Source organism: Rattus norvegicus, chromosome 14 (assembly GCF_021556685.1).
Source record: "Rattus norvegicus strain SHRSP/BbbUtx chromosome 14, alternate assembly SHRSP_T2T, whole genome shotgun sequence".
Classification (NCBI taxonomy): Eukaryota; Metazoa; Chordata; class Mammalia; order Rodentia; family Muridae; genus Rattus; species Rattus norvegicus.
This window is the reverse complement of record NC_141547.1, coordinates 45756815-45782288: the sequence shown is the minus strand read 5'-3', so window position 1 is coordinate 45782288 and position 25474 is coordinate 45756815. Positions and strand designations below refer to the sequence as shown.

General features: G+C 41.1%; 1 protein-coding gene across 1 annotated transcript; it reads left to right on the top strand.

Annotated features, from left to right (window-relative positions):
• Positions 1-8196: 8196 nt before the first annotated feature.
• On the top strand, positions 8197-9245 carry Slc25a52 (solute carrier family 25, member 52). Its single transcript, XM_087584545.1, is given in 2 exon segments — positions 8197-8862; positions 8864-9245. Coding segments are annotated over 2 exon segments (906 nt in total). The 5' UTR covers positions 8197-8283; the 3' UTR covers positions 9191-9245.
• Positions 9246-25474: the final 16229 nt, after the last annotated feature.

The following is a 25474-nucleotide window of genomic DNA, read 5'->3' as shown; positions in this document are numbered from 1 at the left end:
TGACATTCAGCAATGCCCTGGCTTATGCATTTCTCAGGACCCAAACTGTGAGACAAGATTTAACAATAATTACTTCTTATAGAAATAAATATTCATGAAGGAAAGTCTAGAAAATAACATTAATGTCCTTGACTTCTCAACAAACTGAGATGTTAGACGGTGAGCCAGCAGAGACCCCAAATGCCAGAAGTACTCACTAAAAACAGGCACTTAGTATAACTGCTAAATAGACCTGTGTCTACCTGTTCTTCTAGGTAGGTCTCAGAATGAGATGGGCACAAGGACTGAGCCTGTATTAAAGTGTCATTTTCATAAATTACCTCATGCCCTCATTCAAGAACATGAAGGACCAAAAGCCTCTGCTGGGAAATGTTGATAGATGCTGTGTTGTAGTGCACAAATCAGGGGAGCACCTGATAATCAGATGCTTCATTCCACAAGCATAGGAAAGAACAAGGAGAAACTGTACTCAAAATCAACTCCTTGACAAAGCTCTTTATCTCCCACTCTAAGCCAAGTGAGGCTAGCCTCTCAGATTATGGACTTAAAAGCCTGAAATGTTCATCGGGAAGATCCCTGTACTCAAGAAACTAATCCCCCACTTCCTTGTGTGTGGGCCCCAGGTGCAAGATGCTGTAGTTAGAGTCTTGCATCCAGATCCTCGATAATATGTCATAAAAGAAAAGTAATCAAACCCCTCCATTTAAATCATGACAAAACTACATCCAATTACAATGAGATTGAATAAAAATATTAGTGAGAAATAAGTTGCATGAAGAGTGGAATCAGTGAATAGAATCCTGCCTTCTGCCTTTGCTAACAATACATACACGACTGCAACAAGAAACCACAATTTTTTATTTTTATTTCTTCACTTGTTCTGTTTGTTTATTTATTCATTCATTCATTCATTCATTCATTCATTCATTCATTCATTTAGACAGGTTTCTCTGTGTAACAGAGTCCTGGCTATCTTGCGCTTAAACTCACAGATAACTACCTGCCTCTTCCTGTCAAGTGCTGAATTAAAACTTGTGCACGGCCACATTTGGCTTTATTAGCATTTATTAGTTATTCAAAATAATGGGTTTCATTGTGGCATTTTAGTCACATATATAATTACTTTGATCATCTTCAGCCCACTATTTTTATATCCTGTCCCCCTGCTTACTATTCCCTTTCCTGTACTTTCAAATCCTCCTTCTTTCACAAACTATCTCTATTATTTAAGTTCTTTAATTAATATTGTTACATGTAGACATGTGTATAAATATATAAATATATTCTGCCAAGTACTTTTAGTATTGCCTCTGCGTGTGTTTGTGTGTGAGTGTGTTTGTGGGTGTGTGTGTGTGTGTCTGCATGTCTGTGTGACTGTGTAGGTATGTATATAATTATGGGCCCATATACATATGAGCTGGCTACTTAGAACTGCAAATTTAAACATAAATATTGTTCTAAGATAAAAGTCTTAGAGTGAGGCTGCTAAATGCCTGACTTTGGATTGAATTTCCTGGATTTTCTAGAAAACAGAATGGAAATCTTTCATGGATGAATCACTAGTTTTGTATTGCTTTGCAACAGTGATTCTCAACTGTTCATGACTTCTTTGGGGGATCAAATGACCCTTCCACAGGGTTTCCTAAGACTATCGGAAAATGCAAGTATGTATACTACAATTAATAACATTGGCTAAAATTCCTGTTATGAAGTAATGATGAAAATAATTTAATCGTTGTGGTCACCACAACATGAGGAACTATATGAAAGGGTCAGAGCATTGGGAAGGGTAAGAATCACTGTTCTAGAGAAAAGGCTCACTATTCATAACTGCCTGCCATCAAAAGCACCTTATCCCTGTCCTCATGATGATCAACAAGTTCTCTTGACTCTTGATTAAAAGAATTACTTGTGACTGTTTTTCATATCATACTTTCCTACCAGGTTAAGCTAACAGTCAACAGGGTCACAAAGGAAGACTCTGGAATATACTGTGGAGTAAGTTGAGAGACTAAGGACATGTTAGGGGCACACTCTTTCTTCCATAAACCAGGGCCTAGTGTGCTTCTGTTTCACCTAATCAGTGGGGACCTGCAACTGAAGTAATCTTTTATTAAGAATTACACATAGGTCCCACTAAAATTTCAAACTCTTTTAAAATTATTATTATTATTATTATTATTATTATTAATTATTTTAATTATTTACAGTTCAAATGTTGTCTCCCTTTCTGGTCTTCTCTCTGCCATCCCTCCACCTCATCACCCCTCCCATTTGCCTTTGTGACAGTGTTCTTCCACCTAGCCACTCCTGCCTCACACCTCCATCCTCCTTTGCTGGGGAAACAAGCCTCCACAGAATCAAGTACCTCCCCTCCCATTGATACCAGATGAGGTAGTCCTCTGCTACATATGTGGTGCAAGCCATAGAATCTTTAGTTGGTAGTTTAGTACCTGGGAGCTCTTAGGGGTGTGGTTAGTTGATATTGTTGTTCTTCCTATGGGGTTGAATCCCTTTCTGTTTCTTCAGTCTTTCCCCTGTCTCTTCCACTGGGGCCCCTGGGCTCAGTCCAATGGTTGGCTGTGAGTATCTGCATCTGCCTTAGTCAGAGGCTGGTAGAGCCTCTCAAAGCACAGCTATACCGGCTCCTATCTGCAAGCACATCTTGGTTTCAGCAATAGTGTCGGGGCTTGGTGTCTACAGATGGGATGAATTCCAAGGTGGAGAAGGCTTTGGATGGCCTTTTCTTCTGTCTCTGCTCCAATTTTTGTCCCTGCATTTCCTTTAGACAGGAACAATTCTGGGTTAAAGATTTTGAGATAGGTAGAGGCCTCATACCTTTACTGGGGGCCATTTCTATCTACCAGAGGTGCTCTTTCTAGGTTCTATCTCTTTTTGGGTATTTCAGTTAATGTCTTCCCCATTGGTTCCTGGGAACCTCTTGCATCCCAGATGCCTAGGTCATTCTAGCAGTTCTCACCATTCCATGCCCCTGCTACATATTTCTATTCATTCTCCTGGCCCTTTAGAATTCTCTCCTGTCTCTTCCTGTACCTTCTCTGTCTCCCTTTCTCCATGCCCCTCTACTCCCCATCCCTCCCTAAGTCCCTCCCTCCCCCGGCTTCCCATGATTATTTTGTTCTACCTTCTAAGTGGGATTGACGCATTCAGACTTTGGCCTTACTTCTTATTAAGATATGGTCTATGAGTTGTATTGTGTGTAGCTAGCTTTTGTGCTATGAGTTACAAGTAGTTTGTGATCTAGAGAATGATGTGTGCCAGACACTTAAGAAGCCTCACTACTCTGAAAGCAACTTTACTTGCACTTCATGATTTGCTTCCAGGAGTTTTCTAATTGGTTTCAAGTTTCTAATTGGCTTTTAAATAACCTTTTTTGGTCAATAAAATATTTGAAAACAGTGAAGATATCCAGAGACCTGTTCAGTGTCACTGTCTCAAGAAATTTCCAAATACTACTCCTGTCTGTCTCTCTGTCTCTGTTTCTCTCTGTCTCTCTGTCTCTCCTCTGTCTCTCTGTCTCTGTCTTTGTCTCTCTCTCTCTCTCTCTCTCTCTCTCTCTCTCTCTCTCTCTCTCTCTCTCTCTCTGTGTGTGTGCGTATGCAAATCCTTGTGAAAAGCCACTGAGAGTTAAGAGCATCTATTCTTAGGAGTTTAAGACAGAAAACCCGCACAGGACAAAAGTGAATCCTAAGTTATAATCTTTTTATCTTTATTAACTGGAGTATTTCTTATATATATTTTGATTGTCATTCCCTTTCCCGGTTACCGGGCCAACATCCCCTTAACCCCTCCCCCTACCCCTCTGTCTGGTGTGATTCTGCTAGGTCTGCCTTTATATGTTAGTTGACCTTTTTCCCTTACTGCTTTTAATATTCTTTCTTTATTTTGTGCATTTGGTGTTTTGACTATTATGTGATAGGAGGAGTTTCTTTTCTGGTCCAATCTATTTGGAGTTCTGTAGGCTTCTTGTATGTTTATGGGCATCTCTTTCTTTAGGTTAGGTAAGTTTTCATCTATGATTTTGTTGAAGATATTTACTGGTCCTTTGACCTGGGAGTCTTCACTCTCTTCTATACCTATTATCCTTAGATTTGATGTTCTCATTGATTCCTGGATTTCCTGTATGTTTTGGACCAGTAGCTTTTTCCATTTTACATTATCTTTGACAGTTGTGTTGATGATTTCTATGGAAACTTCTGCTCCTGAGATTCTCTCTTCTATCTCTTGTATTATGTTGGTGATGCTTGTATCTATGGCTCCTTGTCTCTTCCTTTGGTTTTCTATATCCAGGGTTGTTTCCCTGTGTTCCTTCTTTATTGCTTATATTTCCATTTTTTATTCCTTCAACTGTTTGATTGTGTTTTCCTGGAATTCTTTCAGGGATTTTTGTGATTCTTCTCTATAACTTTCTACTTGTTTATTTATGTTTTCCTGCGTTTCTCTAAGGGAGTTCTTTATGTCTTTCTTGAAGTCCTCCAGCATCATGATCAAATATGATTTTAAATCTAGATCTTGCTTTTCTGGTGTGTTTGCTTTGGTGGGAGAATTGGGCTCCGATGATGCCATGTAGTCTTGGTTTCTGTTGCTTGGATTCCTGTGCCTGCTTCTTGCCATCAGATTGTCTCTGGTGTTACTTTGTTCTGCTATTTCTGACAGCGGCTAGACCTTCCTATAGGCCTGTGTGTCAGGAGTGCTGTATACATGTTTTCCTCTTTTCTTTCAGCCAGATATGGGAACTGAGTGTTCTTCTTTTGGGTGTGTAGTCTTTCCTGCCTACTGGTCTTCAGCTGTTCCTGTGGGCCTATGTCCTGAGTCCACCAGGCAGGTCACTTGGAGCAGAAAAGTTGGTCTTACCTGTGGTCCTGTGGCTCAAGTTGCTTGTGGGGGGCTGCTTTTGAGCTCTCTGAGAAGGTGGCAACCAGGAGGGCCTGTGCCACCTTTTCTGGGAGCCCTGTGCACTGGGGTCCCAGATGGTATTAGGTGTTTTCCTCTGGAGTCAGAAATGTGGGCAGAGTGTCGTCTCTTCTGGCTTCCCAGGCTTGTCTGCTCCTATGAAGGTTTACCTCTCCCTCCCATGGGATTTGGGTGCAGAGAACTGTTGATCTGGTCCCTTCAGGTCCATGTGGGTCTGGAGCGCCTAAGTTATAATCATACCAAAATCGCACCTTTGATGCTCTTTGCTCTGGGATTCTGTTTCTAATTTATGAATTGAGTAACATCCTTACCTACTGCCTAGAAAACTTAAAAACCTATGTTAACTCTCTAACATGCATTTTGAAGAAAAATCACAATTAATGATTTCATGATTAAGAAATATTCACATATTCACAACACACACACACACACACACCACTATGAAAATAAATATAGCTATTGCACCAAAAATTTATAATAACTCTAGTTACCTACATAAGACACATAGTAGAACAAGATAGCCAAAATTCTGGCATAGATGGGAGAAATCTACTCCAGGCCTGTGGATGAAATCTCTGATGGTAGCAGAAGAAGGCATCGATCTGTGAGTATACCAGAATGTCAGTAGGAGTCATTTTGTTACTATGTTCTCCAATGTCTTAAAACCATACAAACAAAGAAGAAAATCAAAGAAAACAAAATATTAATTACTTGATCTTGGGATTTATATCTATTCACTCATTTTTTTCATGAGCTAACTTGGTAAACACTGAGTATTTATTCTATTATGCCTTGATTAGGTGTGTTGGAAGATATATAAAACAACAAGAAAAGCTTTCTTCACTCATTATTAAGTGAGGTCTACAAAAAGTTAGTAAACACATAGCCACTTAATAAGGTCCATATGATGAAAATGCACAAAAATTAAAGCAGAAAAAAAGTGTAAGATTGAACTATAATGAGGAAAGGGGGAAAGGTTACTGCCCTACTTTGCTTCTCTGTTGTTGTGATAAAACACTAATGAAAAACAACATAGAGGGGAAAGGGTTTATTTGGCTTGTGTTTTCAGAATGCTGTTCATCACTGAGGGAAGTCAGGGCAGAACCTTAGGCAGAAGTCTGAAAAGAGCATCTATAACAGAGACCGTGGAGGAATACTATTTGCTGGGCTGCTGTTAGACTTTGCTTATCATGCTTTCTTGTATAATTCAGGACCCCTTGCCCAGAGACTGCACCACCTACTGTGGGTCTTTCTATATCAATCACTAATCAAAAAAAAAAATCATCCATTAGACATGCTTACAGGCTGATCTGATTGAGGTAATATTTTCAATTGAGGTTATTCCTTCCCAGGTAGATCTTATTTGTATCAAACTGATTTTTAAAAAATTAAAATAAGCAACCCAGTTACCTTGAGGTTGTGACTTGACTTAAAGACTAAAGAAATTAAGAAAATAGAGAATTACTTTTGGGTGTGAAAAATGATGTGCAAAATCTCCAGGGAAAGGAGGAGGTAAGCCTTTGTGAGTATCTGAAAACAAGAAGGTAGCTAGAATGACTAGTGAGAGTTAAATGTAAATAAGAAATACTCAAGTTAATAAAGAAAAAAAGAAAAAAAAAGAGGTAAGGGGTAAAAAACAGCAGCAGCATGGTGACTTTGTAACATTTCCTTGGCAGTGGGGAAGGTTTTTACATTTTGAAGTGAGCTTAAGTGAAGATACTGTTATTTGAGATTCCTCAATTGAGAACTCTATTTAGCTCTCTTTCCCATTTTTAATCGGGTCACTTGGTTTTCTGGAATCTAACTTCTTGAGCTCTTCGTGTATTTTGGATGTTACTCCTCTAACAGATGTATGGTTGGTAAAGATCTTTTCCTAATGTACAGTTTGCCATTTTGTCCTATTGAAACTGTCCTTTGCCTCACAGAAGCTTTTCAATTTTATGAGATCCCATTTGACAATTCTTGATCTTAAAGCATAAGCCGTTAGTGTTCTTTTCAGGAAAATTTCCCCTGTGCCAATGTGTTCAAGGTTCTTTCCCAGTTTCTCTTCTATTAGATTCATCTTACCTGGATTTATGTGGAGGTCCCTGATCCATTTTGACCTGAGCTTTGTACCAGGAGATAAGAATGGGCCAATTTGATCACATTTTGATCATCCGTCTTGAGTTTCATTTGTTCTAGGCATCTAGGGTAATTCAAGCATTTGGGCTAATAGCCACTTATCAATGAGTGCATACCATGTGTGTTTTTCTGTGATTGGGTTACCTCAAAATGTGAATTTTCACTCCTTCTTTAAAAGGGGAACAAGAATACCCTTGGCAGGGAATAGAGAGGCAAAGATTAAAACAGACACAGAAGGAACACCCATTCAGAGACTGCCCCACATGTGGCCCATGCATATATACAGCCATCCAATTAGACAGAATGGATGAAGCAAAGAAGTGCAGGCCGACAGGAGCCAGATGTAGATCTCTCCCGAGAGACACAGCCAGAATACAGCAAACACAGAGGCGTATGCCAGCAGCAAACCACTGAATTGAGAATAGGACCCCTGCTGAAGGAATCAGAGAAAGAACTGGAAAAGCTTGAAGGGGCTCGTGACCCCTTATGAACAACAATGCCAAGCAACCAGAGCTTCCAGGGACTAAGCCACTACCTAAAGACTATACATGGACTGACCCTGGACTCTGACCTCATAGGTAGCAATGAATATCCTAGTAAGATCACCAGTGGAAGGGGAAGCCCTGGGTCCTGCTAAGACTGAACCCCCAGTGAACTAGATTGTTGGGGGGAGGGCGGCAAGGGGGGGAGGATGGGGAGGGGAACACCCATAAAGAAGGGGAGGGGGGAGGGGGATATTTGACCGGAAACCGGGAAGGGGAATAACACTCGAAATGTATATAAGAAATACTCAAGTTAATAAAAAAATAAATAAATAAAAAATAAAATGTAAATATAAAACAATCCAATAAAAATAAATTAATTAATTTAAAAAAAAAAAGAATGGGCCAATTTGGCTCGCTCGCCGGCCGTCCTGCGGGCGGGCGCAGGGGGCCATGGGCATGGTGGTTCACACCTTTAATCTCAGTACTCTAGGGGGCAGAGGCAGGTGGATCTCTTGAGTTCAAAGCCAGCCTGGTATACAGAGCAAGTTCCAGGACAGCCAAGGCTACACAGAGAAACCCTGTCTCAAAAAAAAAGGAAATGCACTTAGTCAAAATTGACTTCAGAAGAGAGAAGGCTAACGATGGAAAACACTGGGAAAGTGACCAGAAAGCTGTCCTTGGTGCCAGGCCCAGTTGATGTCACAGGCTAAGTCTTCCCCAGAGAGGAGCAGCTGGAAGCACCATGCTGGGCTCGGAAGCTCATGACAAGAGGCCTCCGATGTTGACCTCATCAAACCAGGATTTGTCACCTCACCTCGCGGACGTGGGGCAAATAAAGCATTACTTCTGTGGCTGCTGCGCCGCTTTCAACAACGTGGCCATCACGTACCCCGTTCAGAAGATCTTCTTCCGGCAGCAGCTGTACCGCATCAAAACCTGGGACGCCATCCTGCAGTTGAGGAAGGATGGGTTCCGCAACTTGTACCGGGGAATCTTCCCCCCACTGATGCAGAAGACGACCACGCTGGCGCTTATGTTTGGTCTGTATGAGGACCTGTCGTGCCTGCTCCGCAAGCACGTGAGCAACGCTCCTGAGTTTGCCACGCGAAGTGTGGCAGCGCTGCTTGCCAGGACAACAGAAGCCATTCTCACTCCATTGGAAAGGGTTCAGACTTTGTTTCAGGACCACAAGCATCGCGATAAGTTCACAAACACTTACCAGGCCTTCCGGGCGCTCAGATGCCATGGGGTTGCAGAGTATTACCGAGGCTTGGTCCCCATCCTTTTCCGAAATGGGTTCAGCAATATCCTTTTTTTTTTTTTTTTTTGGCCTTCGAGGGCCCATTAAGGAGCATCTGCCTACTGCCACTACACAGAGTGCACATCTGGTCAACGACTTCATCTGTGGAGGTGTGCTCGGAGCCATGCTGGGCTTCTTAAGCTTCCCCGTTAATGTTGTAAAAGCTTGAATACAGTCTCAGATTGGTGGGCCGTTCCAGTCTCTTCCCATGGTTTTCAAGACAATCTGGATAGAACGGGACAGGAAACTGATCAATCTTTTCAGAGGTGCACATCTGAATCACCACCGCTCGCTCATCTCCTGGGGAATAATCAATGCAACTTATGAGTTTTTGTTAAAGATTGTGTGATAAGGTCACTACCTGAGATGTTATTCTCAACTGAGTAAACCTAAGGAAAATGCAATTTGGCTTTGTTCCTAATTGGCTTAAATACAGGTGGTGTCATTAAGATCAAGCCCTAATTACGGACAAAGCCTTGACAAACAGTGCAGATTTCAGTGGGCAGGGGTCAGGGTTGGGGTTTGGTCATTTCTCCAGAGCCTCAGGCTGTTGCCTGGGAACCAGCCTGTACCTGATGGCCTTTCAGGGCAACTGTCATGGGAATAGATCTCATCCTCCCGGAAGGGTTGCTAGGCCTTCTGTGTGGAAACTGTGGTGTCAGCAGCAGCCAGAGCACATGCTAGTGGCCCAGGGCTTCTCAGGCTCACTCTCACCTCATGTATTTTGTCTCTGCTCGTAGGAGAGTCATCGTCATTAAACCCGAGCTCTGCATGGAGGACTGGAGCAGAGGTGGCGCTCAGTGCCATGGCTGTGGCTCCATGATGAATTGTTGGGGTTAGCTTTGAAATGACGTGCTGTTAAGATAGCCATTCTCCAAACTATTTCTGTTCAGTTTTGATAGAATTAAGCAGCTAGTGAAAGCTTCCATTTTACTGTTTAGCTTTGAACATTTTCTGCTTAATTCTGAATATGACTTTAAGCCCTTCCAGAATGTCCTTGTGCTGTTTTTACTGAATTAATTGCCAAAAGATCGGGTGCCCTAGTTAACACATTGTGTGTTTCACCGCTGTAAGCGGTTCACTGCAAGCTCTACTGTTTTGCTTGACTTGTTTGTGCTACTGGTTTGGACACAGCCGACCAGTGGGGACACTGTCCCTTGTGAGTAGTAACTATCATGTCTGTCTGTTCTCTGGTACTAGACTTTAAAAAATAAACACTTCCATATAGTTTTACTTTGGGTATCTTAATACAGTCCCAGGTCTTTTTTTCTGGTTTCTCAGTGTTGCAGAGTAAGGTAAGGAGCAGAGGCTGCTTCCCCTCCATCCAGCCCCCTCTGTCTCTGAAAAGAAAGATGTCAAGGTTCTGACACTCTAGGAGCCCGGTTACCACTGTGCCACTTAAAAGTGTCTGCTCTAGGGTTTGGGGATTTAGCTCAGTGGTAGAGCGCTTGCCTAGTCCCCAGCTCTGAAAAAAAGAAAAAAAAAGTGTCTGCTCTAAGTAACAGCACTGACTTCTGGGGCTCACTCAGGTAGGACTCAACTGGCTGGAACCAGGCCAAGGAGCCACACAGTTATTTTCTGAGTAAATATTGTGACAAGACTAACAATTCAACTGAAATAACATGTCTGGAGAAGTAGCTTAGAATGTTAAAGAAGCTGTCTGTAAACACCACAGGTAAACTTGTTTCCCAGGATTTGACACAAGAAAGTCAGTTTCTTTGTTTTTTTTAATGGTGCTAGGGATTGAACCCAGGGCCTTGCACATCCTAGGCACTTGCTGTCCCGCTGAGCTACACTCCAGCCTCCCAATTTTTGTTTTACTTGATTTTATTTTGAGACCGGTTCTCAACATTCTGACTTCTGAATGCTGGGATTAAAGGCATCCCCAGTCCTTAAGGATAAGTTTCTTACTAACAGTTTTTCATCTTAAGGTAATTGCATACAAGTGTGTGTGTGTGTGTGTGTGTGTGTGTGTGTGTGTGTGTGTGTGTGTGTACATGTGCGTGCACCTTCAGGCTGAAACCAGACCCTTAACTGGAGTTTCTGGGGAAGGTAATCCAAAACAGCTCTTTACCTCTAACTCCACTAAAGCTGGTTAAATGAAGCTAACATCACCCGGCTGTAAGGGTTGGGAGCCCAGTAAGTATTGGGGTGGCAGAAATGGAGGTCAGTGGCTTTGGAGCAACACTGATGGAAGAGTTGGTGCGGTATGGTGTGGTGCAGACGTTAAGGGGCAAATGTGAGGACTCAGCAGACAAGCATTTGACGGAGATCCATTTGAGTAGTACTGTGTCTCAGTTATGATTAGGTGAGAACTCTCACTAATGAGATAGCGCCTCGGTTCCTGACCCTCGTGTCCACGTGCAGTCTTGTGCACCCATGGCCTGTCCAAATGCAGCACAGGGGGAAGAGGGGGTGAGTTAATCAGGGACTACACTTGCTTGGCCCTGAGTGTCATTGGCCTTCAGAGAGAGGAAGAGGCCTTGTTCTCTTACACTCCATGCAGGTGGTTGTGTTAGTTGTAAAGCACTCCTGTGACGTGCATTTAAGGGTAGTGCTTTTGCTTTGCTGTCCTAATTATGTGGCATTCCTAATGCTTTTTAACTTTTAAACACTTTGTCACCCTTAGAGTTCTTGAAGACAAGATTGCAATGTATTACAGAGGTGGCTTTGTCTCTGATAACTTTGACAAAATTCAGAACTTGTGACCCACTTTGAACTTTTATGTCAGACTGTAATTAATAGAGTCTTAACTAGTACAGTGATATTTTTTAAAAGCAAAAAGACTAAAGAACTCTCCGAAAAGCTTTAAAGTGGCCTTTGTGTTACATGCGTGGCATGGGTGGCTCATGAGTGCAGGACACGAGTGATTCCTGTGTCCTATCTGATGTCACCAGGAACCTACGAGTTTCGCATTTAACACACGTCAGTGCCATAAACCCTCAGGACTGCAGCAGAGTCAACACACATCTGCATTGTGGCAAATTGGTGTTCGGCTTCTTTTGTGGTTAGAAACAGATGTGTGTGCCTATCAGCATTTATCTCGTGGTTGGTCTTATAATCACTTGCTATATATTGTGACCCTGTGCAATAAAGCAGAATTGTACATACATAGTTCTATTTGGGTACCTGAAATTCCTAAGCTCAATTACAATGTAGATAAACTTGTAAGGTTTAGAGGACTGGCCTCTCGAGTAAGTGGTTAACAGAGAATGAACCCTGGTTCCAGGGTGGTATGAGCCGAGTTGGTGTGGTCACAGCTGAATCAGACTGTTAGCAGTAAGGCATTCATACTTGGATTCCCTATGTCAAATGTATTTTTTTCTCATATACAAATAAATGCATATCAAAAATGAAAAAAAAAAAAGAATGGGCCAATTTGCATTCTTCTACAGGCTGACAACCAGTTGAACCAGTACCATTTGTTGAAAATGCTGCCTTTTTTCCCACTGGATAGTTTTTTTCTCCTTTGTCAAGGAACAAATAACTAATGCTGTGTGGGTTCATTTCTGGATCTTCATTTCTTTTCCATTAGTCATCATGAAAATGCAAATCAAAACAGCCCTGAGATTCCACCTCACATCTGTCAGAATGGCTAAGAACAAAAACTCAGGTGACAGAAGATGGTGGTGAGGATCTGGAGAGAGAGGAACACTCTTCCATTGTTGGTGGGATTGCAAACTGGTACAACCACTCTGGAAATCAGTCTGGTGGTTCCTGAGAAAATTGGAAATAGTTCTACCTGAGGACCCAGATATCCCACTCCTGGGCATATACCCAAAAGATGCTCTAACATTTAACAAGGACACATGCTCCACTATGTTCAAAGCAGCCTTATTTATAGTAGCCAGAAGCTATAAAGAACCCATATGTCCCTCAATAGAAGAATGGATACAGAAAATTTGGTACATTTGCACAGTGAAGTACTACACACCTTTTAAAAACACTGACTTCATGAAATTTACAGGCAAATGGATGGAACTTGAAAATATCATCCTGAGTGAGGTAACAAAAGAACACACATGGTACATCTCTCTGATAAGTGGATTGTAGCAAAAAACAAGCTCATAATACCCATGATACAACTCACAGATCATATGAAACCAAAGAAGAAAGAAGATCACACCAAAGTGTGGACGCTACAGTCCTGCTCAGAAGGGGACAAGAAAATAATCTCAGGGAAGTAGAAGGAGAGAGGGATCTGAGAGGAAGAGAGGAAGAGGAGAGAAAGGGGGGTGGTAGTTCAATTATGGGAGGAGATGGGAAAGAAGTACAGAGGGTCATGATTTTGAAACTAGGTGTATAGCAGTTGGGGAGAGGGAACTGGGAGTAGCCACTAGAAAGTCCCAGATGCGAGGGACCCAAGAAGTTCCCAGGACTCAACAAAGCAGAGAAAGAACCTGTAGAGACCATATCCACTGGATAGGCATGACCCACCATTGAGGGATGGGGTCACCTACCCACCTCAAAAATATTAATTCAGAATTCCTCCTATCAAAAGGAAATGCAGGGATAGAGTGGAGCAGAAACTGAAGGAAAGGCCATCCAGTGACTGCCACATGTAGGAATCCATGCCATCTGCAGACCAAACCCAGACATTATTTCTGATGTCAAGAAGTGTTTACTGACAGGAGACTGGTATAGCCTCTCCCCTGAGAGGCTCTGCCAGAACCTGACCAATATACATGTGGATGTATACAGCCAAACATTGGACTGAGTGTTGGGACCCCAATGGAGAAGTTAGGGTAAGCTGAAGGGGTTTGTAACCCCATAGGAAGAAGAACAATGTCAACCAACCAGATCCCCAAAGCTCCCAGGGAATAAACTACCAACCAACCAAAGAGTACACAAAGGGACCAAGGGCTTGAGATGTATGTACAGCAGGGAACTGCCTTATCTGACATCACTGGGAGGGAAGCCCCTTCGTCCTGTGGAGGCACCCAGGATAGGGAATGCTAGGGCACTGAGGCAGGAGTGAGTGGGCAGGTGGGGGAGTACTCTCACAGAGTCAGGGGAAAGGGGAGGGGATAAGAACATTGTGGAGGAGAAACTGGGAAGAGCAAAAACATTTGACATGTAATTAAGTAAAGTAACCAATAAAAAATAATTAAAAAAAAAAAACAACTAGACCCTCCAGAGCTCTCAGGGACTAAACCACCAACCAAACAGTACACTTGGGAAGACCTATAGTTCCAGCTACATATGTGGCAGAGGATGACCTTGTTGGACATAAATGGGAGGAGAAGACCTTGGTTCTGGGAGGGCTAGATATCTCAGTGTAGGGGAATGCCATGGCAGGGAGATGGGAGTGGGTGGGTGGTTGGGGGAGCACCCCCATAGAAGTAGGGGGAGGGCGGATGGGATGGGGCTTTGGAGATGGAAAACAGGGAAAGGGAATAACATTTAAAATGTAAATAAATAAAACACCCAATTAAAAAATAGAGAGAAGATACTGTTGAAGTTTTCCTAATCTAAGGAGTGACATTTTTCATATGTATATTAGAGTGGACTTCTGACTACTGAATGGAGATCATATTGTAGACAGGAAAACATTGAGAAAGGGTATCTCTAAGATGAAGACAAGATGGGGACAGGAAAGGAATGAGTGAGACAAAAATGCTGAGAAAGGCTTGTAGTGGATATGATGTCAGGTGTAGGGTGATGCTGAGGTTGACTTGGGGACATCTGATTTGAAAAAATAATGAAATCACTGGTAGCATTAGCCAACAGGACCCTAGTTACTGTCTTAAATAACTACAAATGAAATGACAAATGCCAAAACTCATCAGAGTCTGTGGAACCATTCAATTAAATAGGGCTGGCATACAGTTAGGATAAGACAACCAAATCCGACATTGATGTCTTTTATAATCTTCCATAAACCCATTATATTCATTACTGACAAGTGAAAAGCTCGGGCATATGACTCATTTGTTTGTGAAATCATTTCCTCAGTCCACACAGATGGTGTTTGCAGAGCCTGAGGTAGGGGGTGGCTTGCTGGAGGAGCTGGTCTACTCAGAGTCCTATGCAGCTATCTTACCTGTGGGGGAGAACAAGAAAATGCTGTCCCTGTGAGCCAACACCGAATCACAAGCCCTTGCTGTCCTTTTCTCTGCTCTAACATTTAATTTATTTTTTATCCCTTCCCACCCCCCTCTCTCTACAAAGCTTTGTGCAACTGTTGCTATAGCAACAAGTTAGACTTTGCTTAAGGGAAATACTTTGGACAAAACTGCATTAGAAATCAATGCCATCAGCACTATGGTTCTTTTTACCTTGTACTTATTGACCCAAGTGTAATTGAGGAGATATGATTTTATGAAGCTTAGAGACTGGACAGTGCAAATTACAATTTTGCCTAATGCATGGGTCAGCATATTTCCCTATAAAGGGACAAAGAGTATTAATATTTTACTAAATATATTTACTAAATATGCTATAAAGACTATATTATACTAAGGAGTATTAAAGAGTTTATTAAAGACTCTAAAGATCATATAATCTTGGTCACAGTTACTCAACCCTACCAACTAGGGCAGCAGGGCCACAGCCAACACATGAATGAATTGATGTAGTGGTGTGCCTTCACGTTTTATTTATAAAAAGTTGACTTCAAATTTCTGAAAATAGAGTACAAATTGCCACAAAGCTTCCCACATGCTGACATTAATATCCATCCACTATAAGACATGAGCAGCCTGAATAATATTTTAAAAGGAAGGAGAAATTGGCCAGCACTTTAAAGTAAGGATGATTTCACTTAAAAATATGACTTCCGGCTTCTTTTCTAAATGAGAAAATCTGGCAGGACAGAACTTGCATTCTTGTGTAGCAAAAGTCTGCTGGAGTTGAGTCATAAGCACCCAAATTCAGGAAGATTGTAAATGCTCAGATTCTTTCCAATCTCCACAATGCTCTATCTCTTACTGTCCCAATCAGTGTTCATCTGATTTGTCAGCTGTTGATTTGATAAATCTTCTCTCGATATTGATGATGGTTTACTGTTGGCAAATTTATACAACTTTATTATATCAAAACACAAGGGCATATATATACATATTCATACATACATATATATATAAAAAGCAACATATATGTGCAGTTTTAATCTTAATTCTTATGGAATTACAAATATAACCATTTTAAGATTCCCTACCTTCATGTCTTTCCTTTCTTTGTTCTAGTAGAAATGACAGAAGGAAACTTGCATAATGAGTGTCAAGTCAAAAGTGTATTCTTGCCAATGTTTTAAGAGAGTCAGGAAGGATCAAGCTGCAAGGGTAGTTTAAAAACTAAAGGATTGCTCCAATTCTTTACATTTAAGGTAAGAATGTAGTCCTTATCAGGGTGCTTCCTTGTGTACCTAGAGCGATACTTTCAAACAAAGCTAGGAATAGGAGTGAAGAAAGAGAATGACTACATGTATGAGATTTTCTGGATTGCCAAGGCAAATAAGGGTTTACCAGTTTTGTAGATGCTGGAAGGAAGTTAAAATCCAAGTTTAGTAATTGATGTTTCCTTTTTTTTTCAGTGTTCTTTCCCCTACATTGTCTGCTAGAAGTCCCTCATAGAAGGATGCTGGAACAAAGGAAGGAAAAGTGAGAGATTGTCAAAGACAACACAGTTCCAATAAAGATCATATTTTTTTTTAACTTGAGTATTTCTTATATACATTTCGAGTGTTATTTCCTTTCCCGGTTTCCAGACAAACATCCCCTTCCCCCCTCCCCTTCTTTATGGGCGTTCCCCTCTCCTCCTCCCCCCCTTGCTGCCCTCCCCCCAACAATCTACTTCACTGGGGGTTCAGTCTTAGCAGGACACAGGGCGTCCCCTTCCACTGGTGCTCTTACTAGGATATTTATTGCTACCTATGAGGTCAGAGTCCAGGGTCAGTCGATGTTTAGTCCCTGGAAGCTCTGGTTGCGTGGCATTGTTGTACCTATGGGGTCTCGAGTCCATTCAAGCTCTTCCAATTCTTTCTCTGATTCCTTCAACGGGGGTCCTGTTCTCAATTCAGTGGTTTGCTGCTGACCTACGCCTCTGTGTTTGCTGTATTCTGGCTGTGTCTCTTGGGATAGATCTACATCCGGCTCCTGTCGGCCTGCACTTCTTTGCTTCATCCATCTTGTCTAATTGGATGACTGTATATGCATGGGCCACATGTGGGGCAGGCTCTGAATGGGTGTTCCTTCTGTGTCTGTTTTAATCTTTGCCTCTCTATTCCCTGCCAAGGGTATTCTTGTTCCTCTTTTAAAGAAGGAGTGAAGCATTCACATTTTGATCATCCGTCTTGAGTTTCATTTGTTCTAGGCATCTAGGGTAATTCAAGCATTTGGGCTAATAGCCACTTATCAATGAGTGCAGACCATATGTGTTTTTCTGTGATTGGGTTACCTCACTCAGGATGATATTTTCCAGTTCTGACCATTTGCCTACGAATTTCATAAAGTCATTGTTTTTGATAGCTGAGTAATATTCCATTGTGTAGATGTACCAAATTTTCTGTATCCATTACTCTGTTGAAGGGCATCTGGGTTCTTTCCAGCTTCTGGCTATTATAAATAAGGCTGCTATGAACATAGTGGAGCAGGTGTCTTTTTTATATGTTGGGGCATCTTGTGGGTATATGCCCAAGAGAGGTATAGATGGATCCTCAGGCAGTTCAATGTCCAATTTTCTGAGGAACCTCCAGACTGATTTCCAGAATGGTTGTACCAGTCTGCAATCCCACCAACAATGGAGGAGTGTTCCTCTTTCTCCACATCCTTGCCAGCATCTGCTGTCACCTGAGTTTTTGATCTTAGCCATTATCACTGGTGTGAGGTGAAATCTCAGGGTTGTTTTGATTTGCATTTCCCTTATAACTAAAGATGTTGAACATTTCTTTAGGTGTTTCTCAGCCATTCGGCATTCCTCAGCTGTGAATTCTTTGTTTAGCTCTGAACCCCATTTTTAATAGGGTTATTTGTCTCCCTGCGGTCTAACTTCTTGAGTTCTTTGTATATTTTGGATATAAGGCCTCTATCTGTTGTAGGATTGGTAAATATCTTTTCCCAATCTGTTGGATGCCATTTTGTCCTAACCACAGTGTCCTTTGCCTTACAGAAGCTTTGCAGTTTTATGAGATCCCATTTGTCAATTCTTGATCTTAGAGCATAAGCCATTGGTGTTTTGTTCAGGAAATATTTTCCAGTGCCCGTGTGTTCCAGATGCTTCCCTAGTTTTTCTTCTTTAGTTTGAGTGTATCTGGTTTGATGTGTAGGTCCTTGATCCACTTGGACTTAAGCTTTGTACAGGGTGATAAGCATGGATAAATCTGCATTCTTCTACATGTTGACCTCCAGCTGAACAAGCACCATTTGCTGAAAATGCTATCTTTTTTCCATTTGATGGTTTTGGATCCTTTGTCAAAAATCAAGTGCCCATAGGTGGGTGGGTTCATTTCTGGGTCTTCAAATCTGTTCCATTGGTCTATCTGTCTGTCTCTGTACCAATACCATGCAGTTGTTATCACTATTGCTCTGTAATACTGCTTGAGTTCAGGGATAGTGATTCCCCCTGAAGTCCTTTTATTGTTGAGGATAGTTTTAGTTACCCTGGGTTTTTTGTTATTCCAGATGAATTTGCAAATTGTTCTGTCTAACTCTTTGAAGAATTGGATTGGTATTTTGATGAGGATTGCATTGAATCTGTAGATCGCTTTTGGTACAATGGCCATTTTTACTATATTAATCCTGCCAACCCATGAGCATGGGAGATCTTTCCATCTTCTGAGGACTTCTTCAATTTCTTTCTTCAGAGTCTTGAAGGGCTTAGTGTACAAATCTTTTACTTGCTTGGTTAAAGTCACACCGAGGTACTTTATATTATTTGGGTCTATTATGAAAGGTGTCATTTCCCTAATTTCTTTCTCAGCTTGTTTCTCTTTTGTGAAGAGGAAGGCTACTGATTTATTTGAGTTACTTTTATACCCAGCCAATTTGCTGAAGTTGTTTATCAGCTTTAGTAGTTCTCTGGTGGAACTTTTGGGATCACTTAAATATACTATCATATCATCTGCAAATAGTGATATTTTGACTTCTTCTTTTCCGATCTGTATCTCCTTGACCTCCTTTTCTTGTCTGATTGCTCTGGCTAGAACTTCAAGAACTATATTGAATAAGTAGGGAGAGAGTGGGCAGCCTTGTCTAGTCCCTGATTTTAGTGGGATTGTTTCAAGTTTCTCCCCATTTAGTTTAATGTTAGCAACTGGTTTGCTGTATATGGTTTTTACTATGATTAGGTATGGGCTTGAATTGCTATTCTTTCCAGGACTTTTATCATGAAGGGGTGTTGAATTTTGTCAAATGCTTTCTCAGCATCTAATGAAATGATCATGTGGTTTTGTTCTTTCGTTTGTTTATATAATGGATCACGTTGATGGTTTTCCGTATATTAAACCATCCCTGCATGCCTGGGATGAAGCCTACTTGATCATGGTGGATGATTGTTTTGATGTGCTCTTGGATTCGGTTTACCAGAATTTTATTGAATATTTTTGTGTCGATATTCATAAGGGAAATTGGTGTGAAGTTCTCTTTCTTTGTTGGGTCTTTGTGTGGTTTAGGTATAAGAGTATTTGTGGCTTCATAGAAGGAATTTGGTAGTGCTCCATCTGTTTCAATTTTGTGGAATGGTTTGGATAATATTGGTACGAGGTCTTCTATGAAGGTCTGATAGAATTCTGCTCTAAACCCGTCTGGACCTGGGCTCTTTTTGGTTGGGAGAACTTTAATGACTACTTCTATTTCCTTAGGAGTTATGGGGCTGTTTAACTGGTTTATCTGTTCCTGATTTAACTTCAGTACCTGGTATCTGTCTAGGAAATTGCCCATTTCCTGCAGATTTTCAAGTTTTGTTGAATATAGGCTTTTGTACTAAGATCTGATAATTTTTTTTAATTTCCTCTGAATCTGTAGTTATGTCTCCCTTTTCATTTCTGATTTTGTCAATTTGGATACACTCTCTGTGTCCTCTCATTAGTCTGGCTAAGGGTTTTTCTATCTTGTTGATTTTCTTAAAGAACCAATTTTTGGTACTGTTGATTCTTTCTATGGTTCTTTTTGTTTCTACTTGGTTGATTTCAGCTCTGAGTTTGATTATTTCCTGCCTTCTACTCCTCCTGGGTGTGTTTGCTTCTTGTTGTTCTAGAGATTTTAGGTGTGCTGTCAAGCTGCTGACAGATGTTCTTTCCTGTTTCTTTCTGCAGGCACTCAGAGCTGTGAGGTTTCCTCTTAGCACAGCTTTCATTGTGTCCCATAAGTTTGGGTATGTTGAACCTTCATTTTCATTAAATTCTAAGACGTCTTTAATTTCTTTCTTTATTTCTTCCTTGACCAGGTTATCATTGAGTAGAGAATTGTTCAATTTCCACGTATTATGTGGGCATTCTTCCCTTATTGTTATTGAAGACCAGTTTTAGGCCGTGGTGGTCCGATAGCACGCATGGGATTATTTCTATCTTTCTGTACTTGTTGAGGCCTGTTTTTTGACCAATTATATGCTCAATTTTGGAGAAACTACCATGAGGGGCTGAGAAGAAGGTATATCCTTTTGCTTTAGGGTAGAATGTTCTATAAATATCTGTTAAGTCCATTTGGCCCATGACTTCTCTTAGTCTGTCTACGTCTCTGTTTAATTTCTATTTCCATGATCTGTCCACTGATGAGAGTGGGGTGTTGAAGTCTCCTACTATTATTGTGTGAGGTGCAATGTGTGTTTTGAGCTTTAGTAAGGTTTCTTTTACGTATGTAGGTGCCCTTGTATTTGGGGCATAGATATTTAGGATTGAGAGTTCATCTTGGTGGATTTTTCTTTTGATGAATATGAAGTGTCGTTCCTTATCTTTTTTGATGAATTTTAGTTGAAAATTGATTTTATTTGATATTAGAATGGCTACTCCAGCTTGCTTTTTCTGACCATTTGCTTGGAAAGTTGTTTTCCAGCCTTTCACTCTGAGGTAGTGTCTTTCTTTGTCTCTGAGGTGTGTTTCCTGTAGGCAGCAGAATGCAGGGTCCTTGTTGGATGTCCAGTTTGTTAATCTATGTCTTTTTATTGGGGAGTTGAGGCCATTGATGTTGAGAGATATTAAGGAATAGTGATTATTCCTTCCTGTTATATTTATATTTGGATATGAGGTTATGTTTGTGTGCTTTTCTTCTCTTTGTTTTGCTGCCAAGATGATTAGTTTCTTGCTTCTTCTATTGTATAGCTTGCCTCCTTATGTTGGGCTTTACCATTTATTATCCTTTGTAGTGCTAGATTTGTAGAAAGATATTGTGTAAATTTGGTTTTGTCATGGAATATCTTGGTTTCTCCATCTATGTTAATTGAGAGTTTTGCAGGAGACAGTAACCTGGGCTTCATTTGTGTTCTCTTAGGGTCTGTATGACATCTGTCCAGGATCTTCTGGCTTTCAAAGTATCTGGCGAAAAGTCTGGTGCAATTCTAATAGGTCTGCCTTTATATGTTACTTGACCTTTTTTCCTAACTGCTTTTAATATTCTTTCTTTATTTTGTGCGTTTGGTGTTTTGACTATTATGTGACGGGAGGTGTTTCTTTTCTGGTCCAATATATTTGGAGTTCTGTAGGCTTCTTGTATGCCTATAGGTATATCTTTCTTTAGGTTAGGGAAGTTTTTTTCTATGATTTTGTTGAAGATATTTACTGGTCCTTTGAGCTGGGAGTCTTCACTCTCTTCTATACCTATTATCCTTAGGTTTGATCTTCTCATTGAGTCCTGGATTTCTTGTATGTTTTGGACCAGTAGCTTTTTCTGCTTTACATTATCTTTGAGAGTTGAGTCAATGATTTCTATGGAATCTTCTGCTCCTGAGATTCTCTTTTCCATCTCTTGTATTCTGTTGGTGAAGCTCGTATCTACAGCTCCATGTCTCTTCTTTTGGTTTTCTATGTCCAGGGTTGTTTCCATGTGTTCTTTCTTGATTGCTTCTATTTCCATTTTTAATTCCTTCAACTGTTTGATTGTGTTTTCCTGGAATTCTTTCAAGGATTTTTGTGACTCCTCTCTATGGGCTTCTACTTGTTTATTTATGATTTCCTGGAATTCTTTCAGGGATTTTTGCGATTTCTCTCTGTAGGCTTCTACTTGTTCTCTAAGGGAGTTCTTCACGTCTTTCTTGAAGTCCTCCAGCATCCTGATCAAATATGATTTTGAAACTAGATCTTGCTTTTCTGGTGTGTTTGGATAATAAGTGTTTGCTTTGGTGGGAGAATTGGGCTCCGATGATGCCATATAGTCTTGGTTTCTGTTGCTTGGGTTCCTGCGCTTGCTTCTGACCATCAGATTATCTCTAGTGTTACCTTGTTCTGCTATTTCTGACAGTGGCTAGACTGCCCTGTAAGCCTGTGTGTCAGTAGTGCTGTAGACCTGTTTTCCTGTTTTCTTTCAGCCAATTATGGGGACAGAGTGTTCTGCTTTTGGGCGTGTAGTTTTTCCTATCTACAGGCCTTCATCTCTTCCTGTGGGCCTTTGTCTGGTGTTCACCAGGCAGGTCTCTTGCAGCATACAAGTTGGTCTTACCTGTGGTCCCGAGGCTCAAGTTTGCTCGTGGGGTGCTGCCTACCAGCTCTGCACGGCGGCTGCAACCAGGAAGATCTGCACCGCCGTTTCCGGGAGCTTCCGTGTACCAGGGTTCCAGATGGCATTTGGTGTTTTCCTCGGGTGTCAGAATTGTGTGCAGAGTGCAGTCTCTTCTGGTTTCCCAGGCGTGTCTGCCTCTCTGTAGGTTTAGCTCTCCCTCCCACAGGATTTGGGTGCAGAGAACTGTTTATCCAGTCTGTCCCTTCAGGTTCCTGCGATATCTCAGGCGCAGGGGTCCTGCCACTCCTGGGCCCTCCCCCACAGGAATCCAGAGGCCGTATACAATTTCCTCTTGGGCCATGGATGTGGGCAGGGGTGGGCAGTGTTGGTGGTCTCTTCCACTCTGCAGCCTCAGGAGTGCCCACCTGACCAGGCGGTGAGGTTTCTCTCCCACAGGGTTTGGGAGCAGAGAGCTGCTACGGGCAGGGATCCACGGGTTTGGGACTCCTGGTAAACACAGGAAGTGCCTGTTCCTAGAGAAATTTTGCCTCTGTGTGTCCTGAGTTCACCAGGCAGGTCTCTTGCAGCAGAAAAGTTGGTCTTACCTGTGGTCCCGAGGCTCAAGTTTGCTCGTGGGGTGCTGCCTACGAGCTCTGCGCGGCAGCTGCAACCAGGAAGATCTGCACCGCCATTTCCGGGAGCTTCCGTGCACCAGGGTTCCAGATGGTGTTTGGTGTTTTCCTCTGGTGTCAGAAATGTGTGCAGAGTGTAGTCTCTTCTGGTTTCCCAGGCGTGTCTGCCTCTCTGTAGGTTTAGCTCTCCCTCCCACGGGATTTGGGTGCAGAGAACTGTTTATCTGGTCTGTCCCTTCAGGTTCTGGCGGTGTCTCAGGCGCAGGTGTCCTGCCGCTCCTGGGCCCTCCCCCACGGGAACCCAGAGCAATAAAGATCATCTTAATCATTTAATTGCACATTTTCAAAATGGAAAAATGTTTCTTGTTTTTAAATTCAGAGAGGCCCTAATTTATAAATGCACTGCTGATGTTCCTTGAATTATTATAAAGATGGAGTGAGTCCATATCCCAGGCGTCTGAATCAGAATGCCTCTCGCATGGTAATTTCATGACATACAACAGCTGTTGGTATTAAAAATTTATTGCTGAAACCAGCATAGCTAATGATGCTAGCAATAGTCATGATTACCTGGAAAAAGTTAATTTGCTGCTGAAGACATTTATAACAGCTTTCTAGATTTTCAAATGCAATCTGAATTACTATGATATAAGGACATAGATAATAAATATCTATCCACAATCTTCATATGAGTTTCACCTAACACATTATTATACTTTGTTATTTTTCTGAGACAAAAATGTATTTAGGTTATTTATCAAACCTTACTCTGCACAATAAGAACAATTTTCTTAAAGGCTTTTCACTTGCTGTGTTCAGTTAAACACTATACGTCGCAAGTGGAGTAGGAAGCTGACACAGAATACAGTATGGAAATTTTGTACATCTTCCCTGCATCCTATTGGTTTCTTTTCTTTTTGAGTTACATCATTTCTCCTTCCTTTTATTCCTTCCAGACCCTCCTCATATCCCTCCTTACTCTTTTTTAAGTCCTTAATCTCTTTTTTCATTAATTGAAGTTAAAAGCAAATACATTTATACACATATATTCCTACATATGATGTGTTCACTCTCTGTGCTGTTATTTTTATGCATGTTCTCAAGACTGACGATTGGTATTAGATAACCAGTAGGTGAGCTCTTCCCTGGAGAAAACTATTTCTCCCACTCTCATCATTCCTTACTTGTCTGTCTTGATTCATCAAAGATGAGATTTCAGTACTATTATGAATAGTGTGAATAGCATGGATATTATGTCATATTAGGTCAAGCTACATAGATGCCACACAATAAGTAAAGCAACCCATAAGTAGCCATATGCTATGAGTACCAAACACACATTTCTAAGAGCATCATATCATTTCCCTTTAAAGAACATTTAGGTGGATCTGAAGATAAATAAATGGAAAAGAATGGTGGACTCCACACCCATGAGAGCTGAGCTGAACAGTAACGATGTCATGGGATGTTAAAAAGAAAAAAAATAATATGGATAATGTTGAAAATGAGCAAAAACAGATGTACCCTTTGATATTTTCTTGTTGACTAAAGCTCATGATCTCATCAATCATTTTTTTTTTCTTCACACATTTCTATAATTTAGCTAGATACATACAGTCTTGCAATATTTGGGGTTCTAGCCTTTCAAGAAGGAATCTGAGCTTAGCCTAGGTTAAGGGAGCAAGGATGAGTTTTTTGGGATTTTGTGTATGTTTTGTTTTGTTTTGACCTTTTGACAAAGGTCATTTCTGTTGTTGACTTCCTTTGTTCTCATGCTGAACAGCCAGGTATCTTCATTAGGCTTTTGAGAACCTAATATTCCTGTCTTCCCACCCTACTTCCCTTTAAACATTCAAAGAACAAATACAATTTGTTCCTCATGGACTCAACTACCCTGGAATTCAATTCTTTGGAATTGTCACTGCATGACAATGTGGAATCTCTATGAATACTTACTCTCATTTTTTTGAGCATTTATACTTGCATGGATTTTGTTGGGCTCTTGCTGGAATGTCTTTAGTTCTTGTTGACCCTCTCTCACAAGTGTCCATATCTTGAAATCTTCATAAAGTTCTATCCTAGATGTGGGACTTATAAATACCCACCCCTTATCTGGGGTTGCTATCCAAACTTACTATAGTCCGTTGATGTCTTAAAATGCTAACTGCTGTCTGCGATTTTCATGAATAGTTGGTTGTCAATGAAAGGTTGTACTTGGTAATAGATTTTACTGCGTATGTAAGGAAAAGTTTTACCAGTTTTCCCCCATGAGAATGGGAAAAACTACAACCACAATCACAACAACAATCATCACAACAACAACCACCACCACAATAACCACAACAACAGGAGAACAAAGAAAACACATAATCTTCACGGATGGCCTGGATTTTTAATAAAATATAAAGAGCTAGG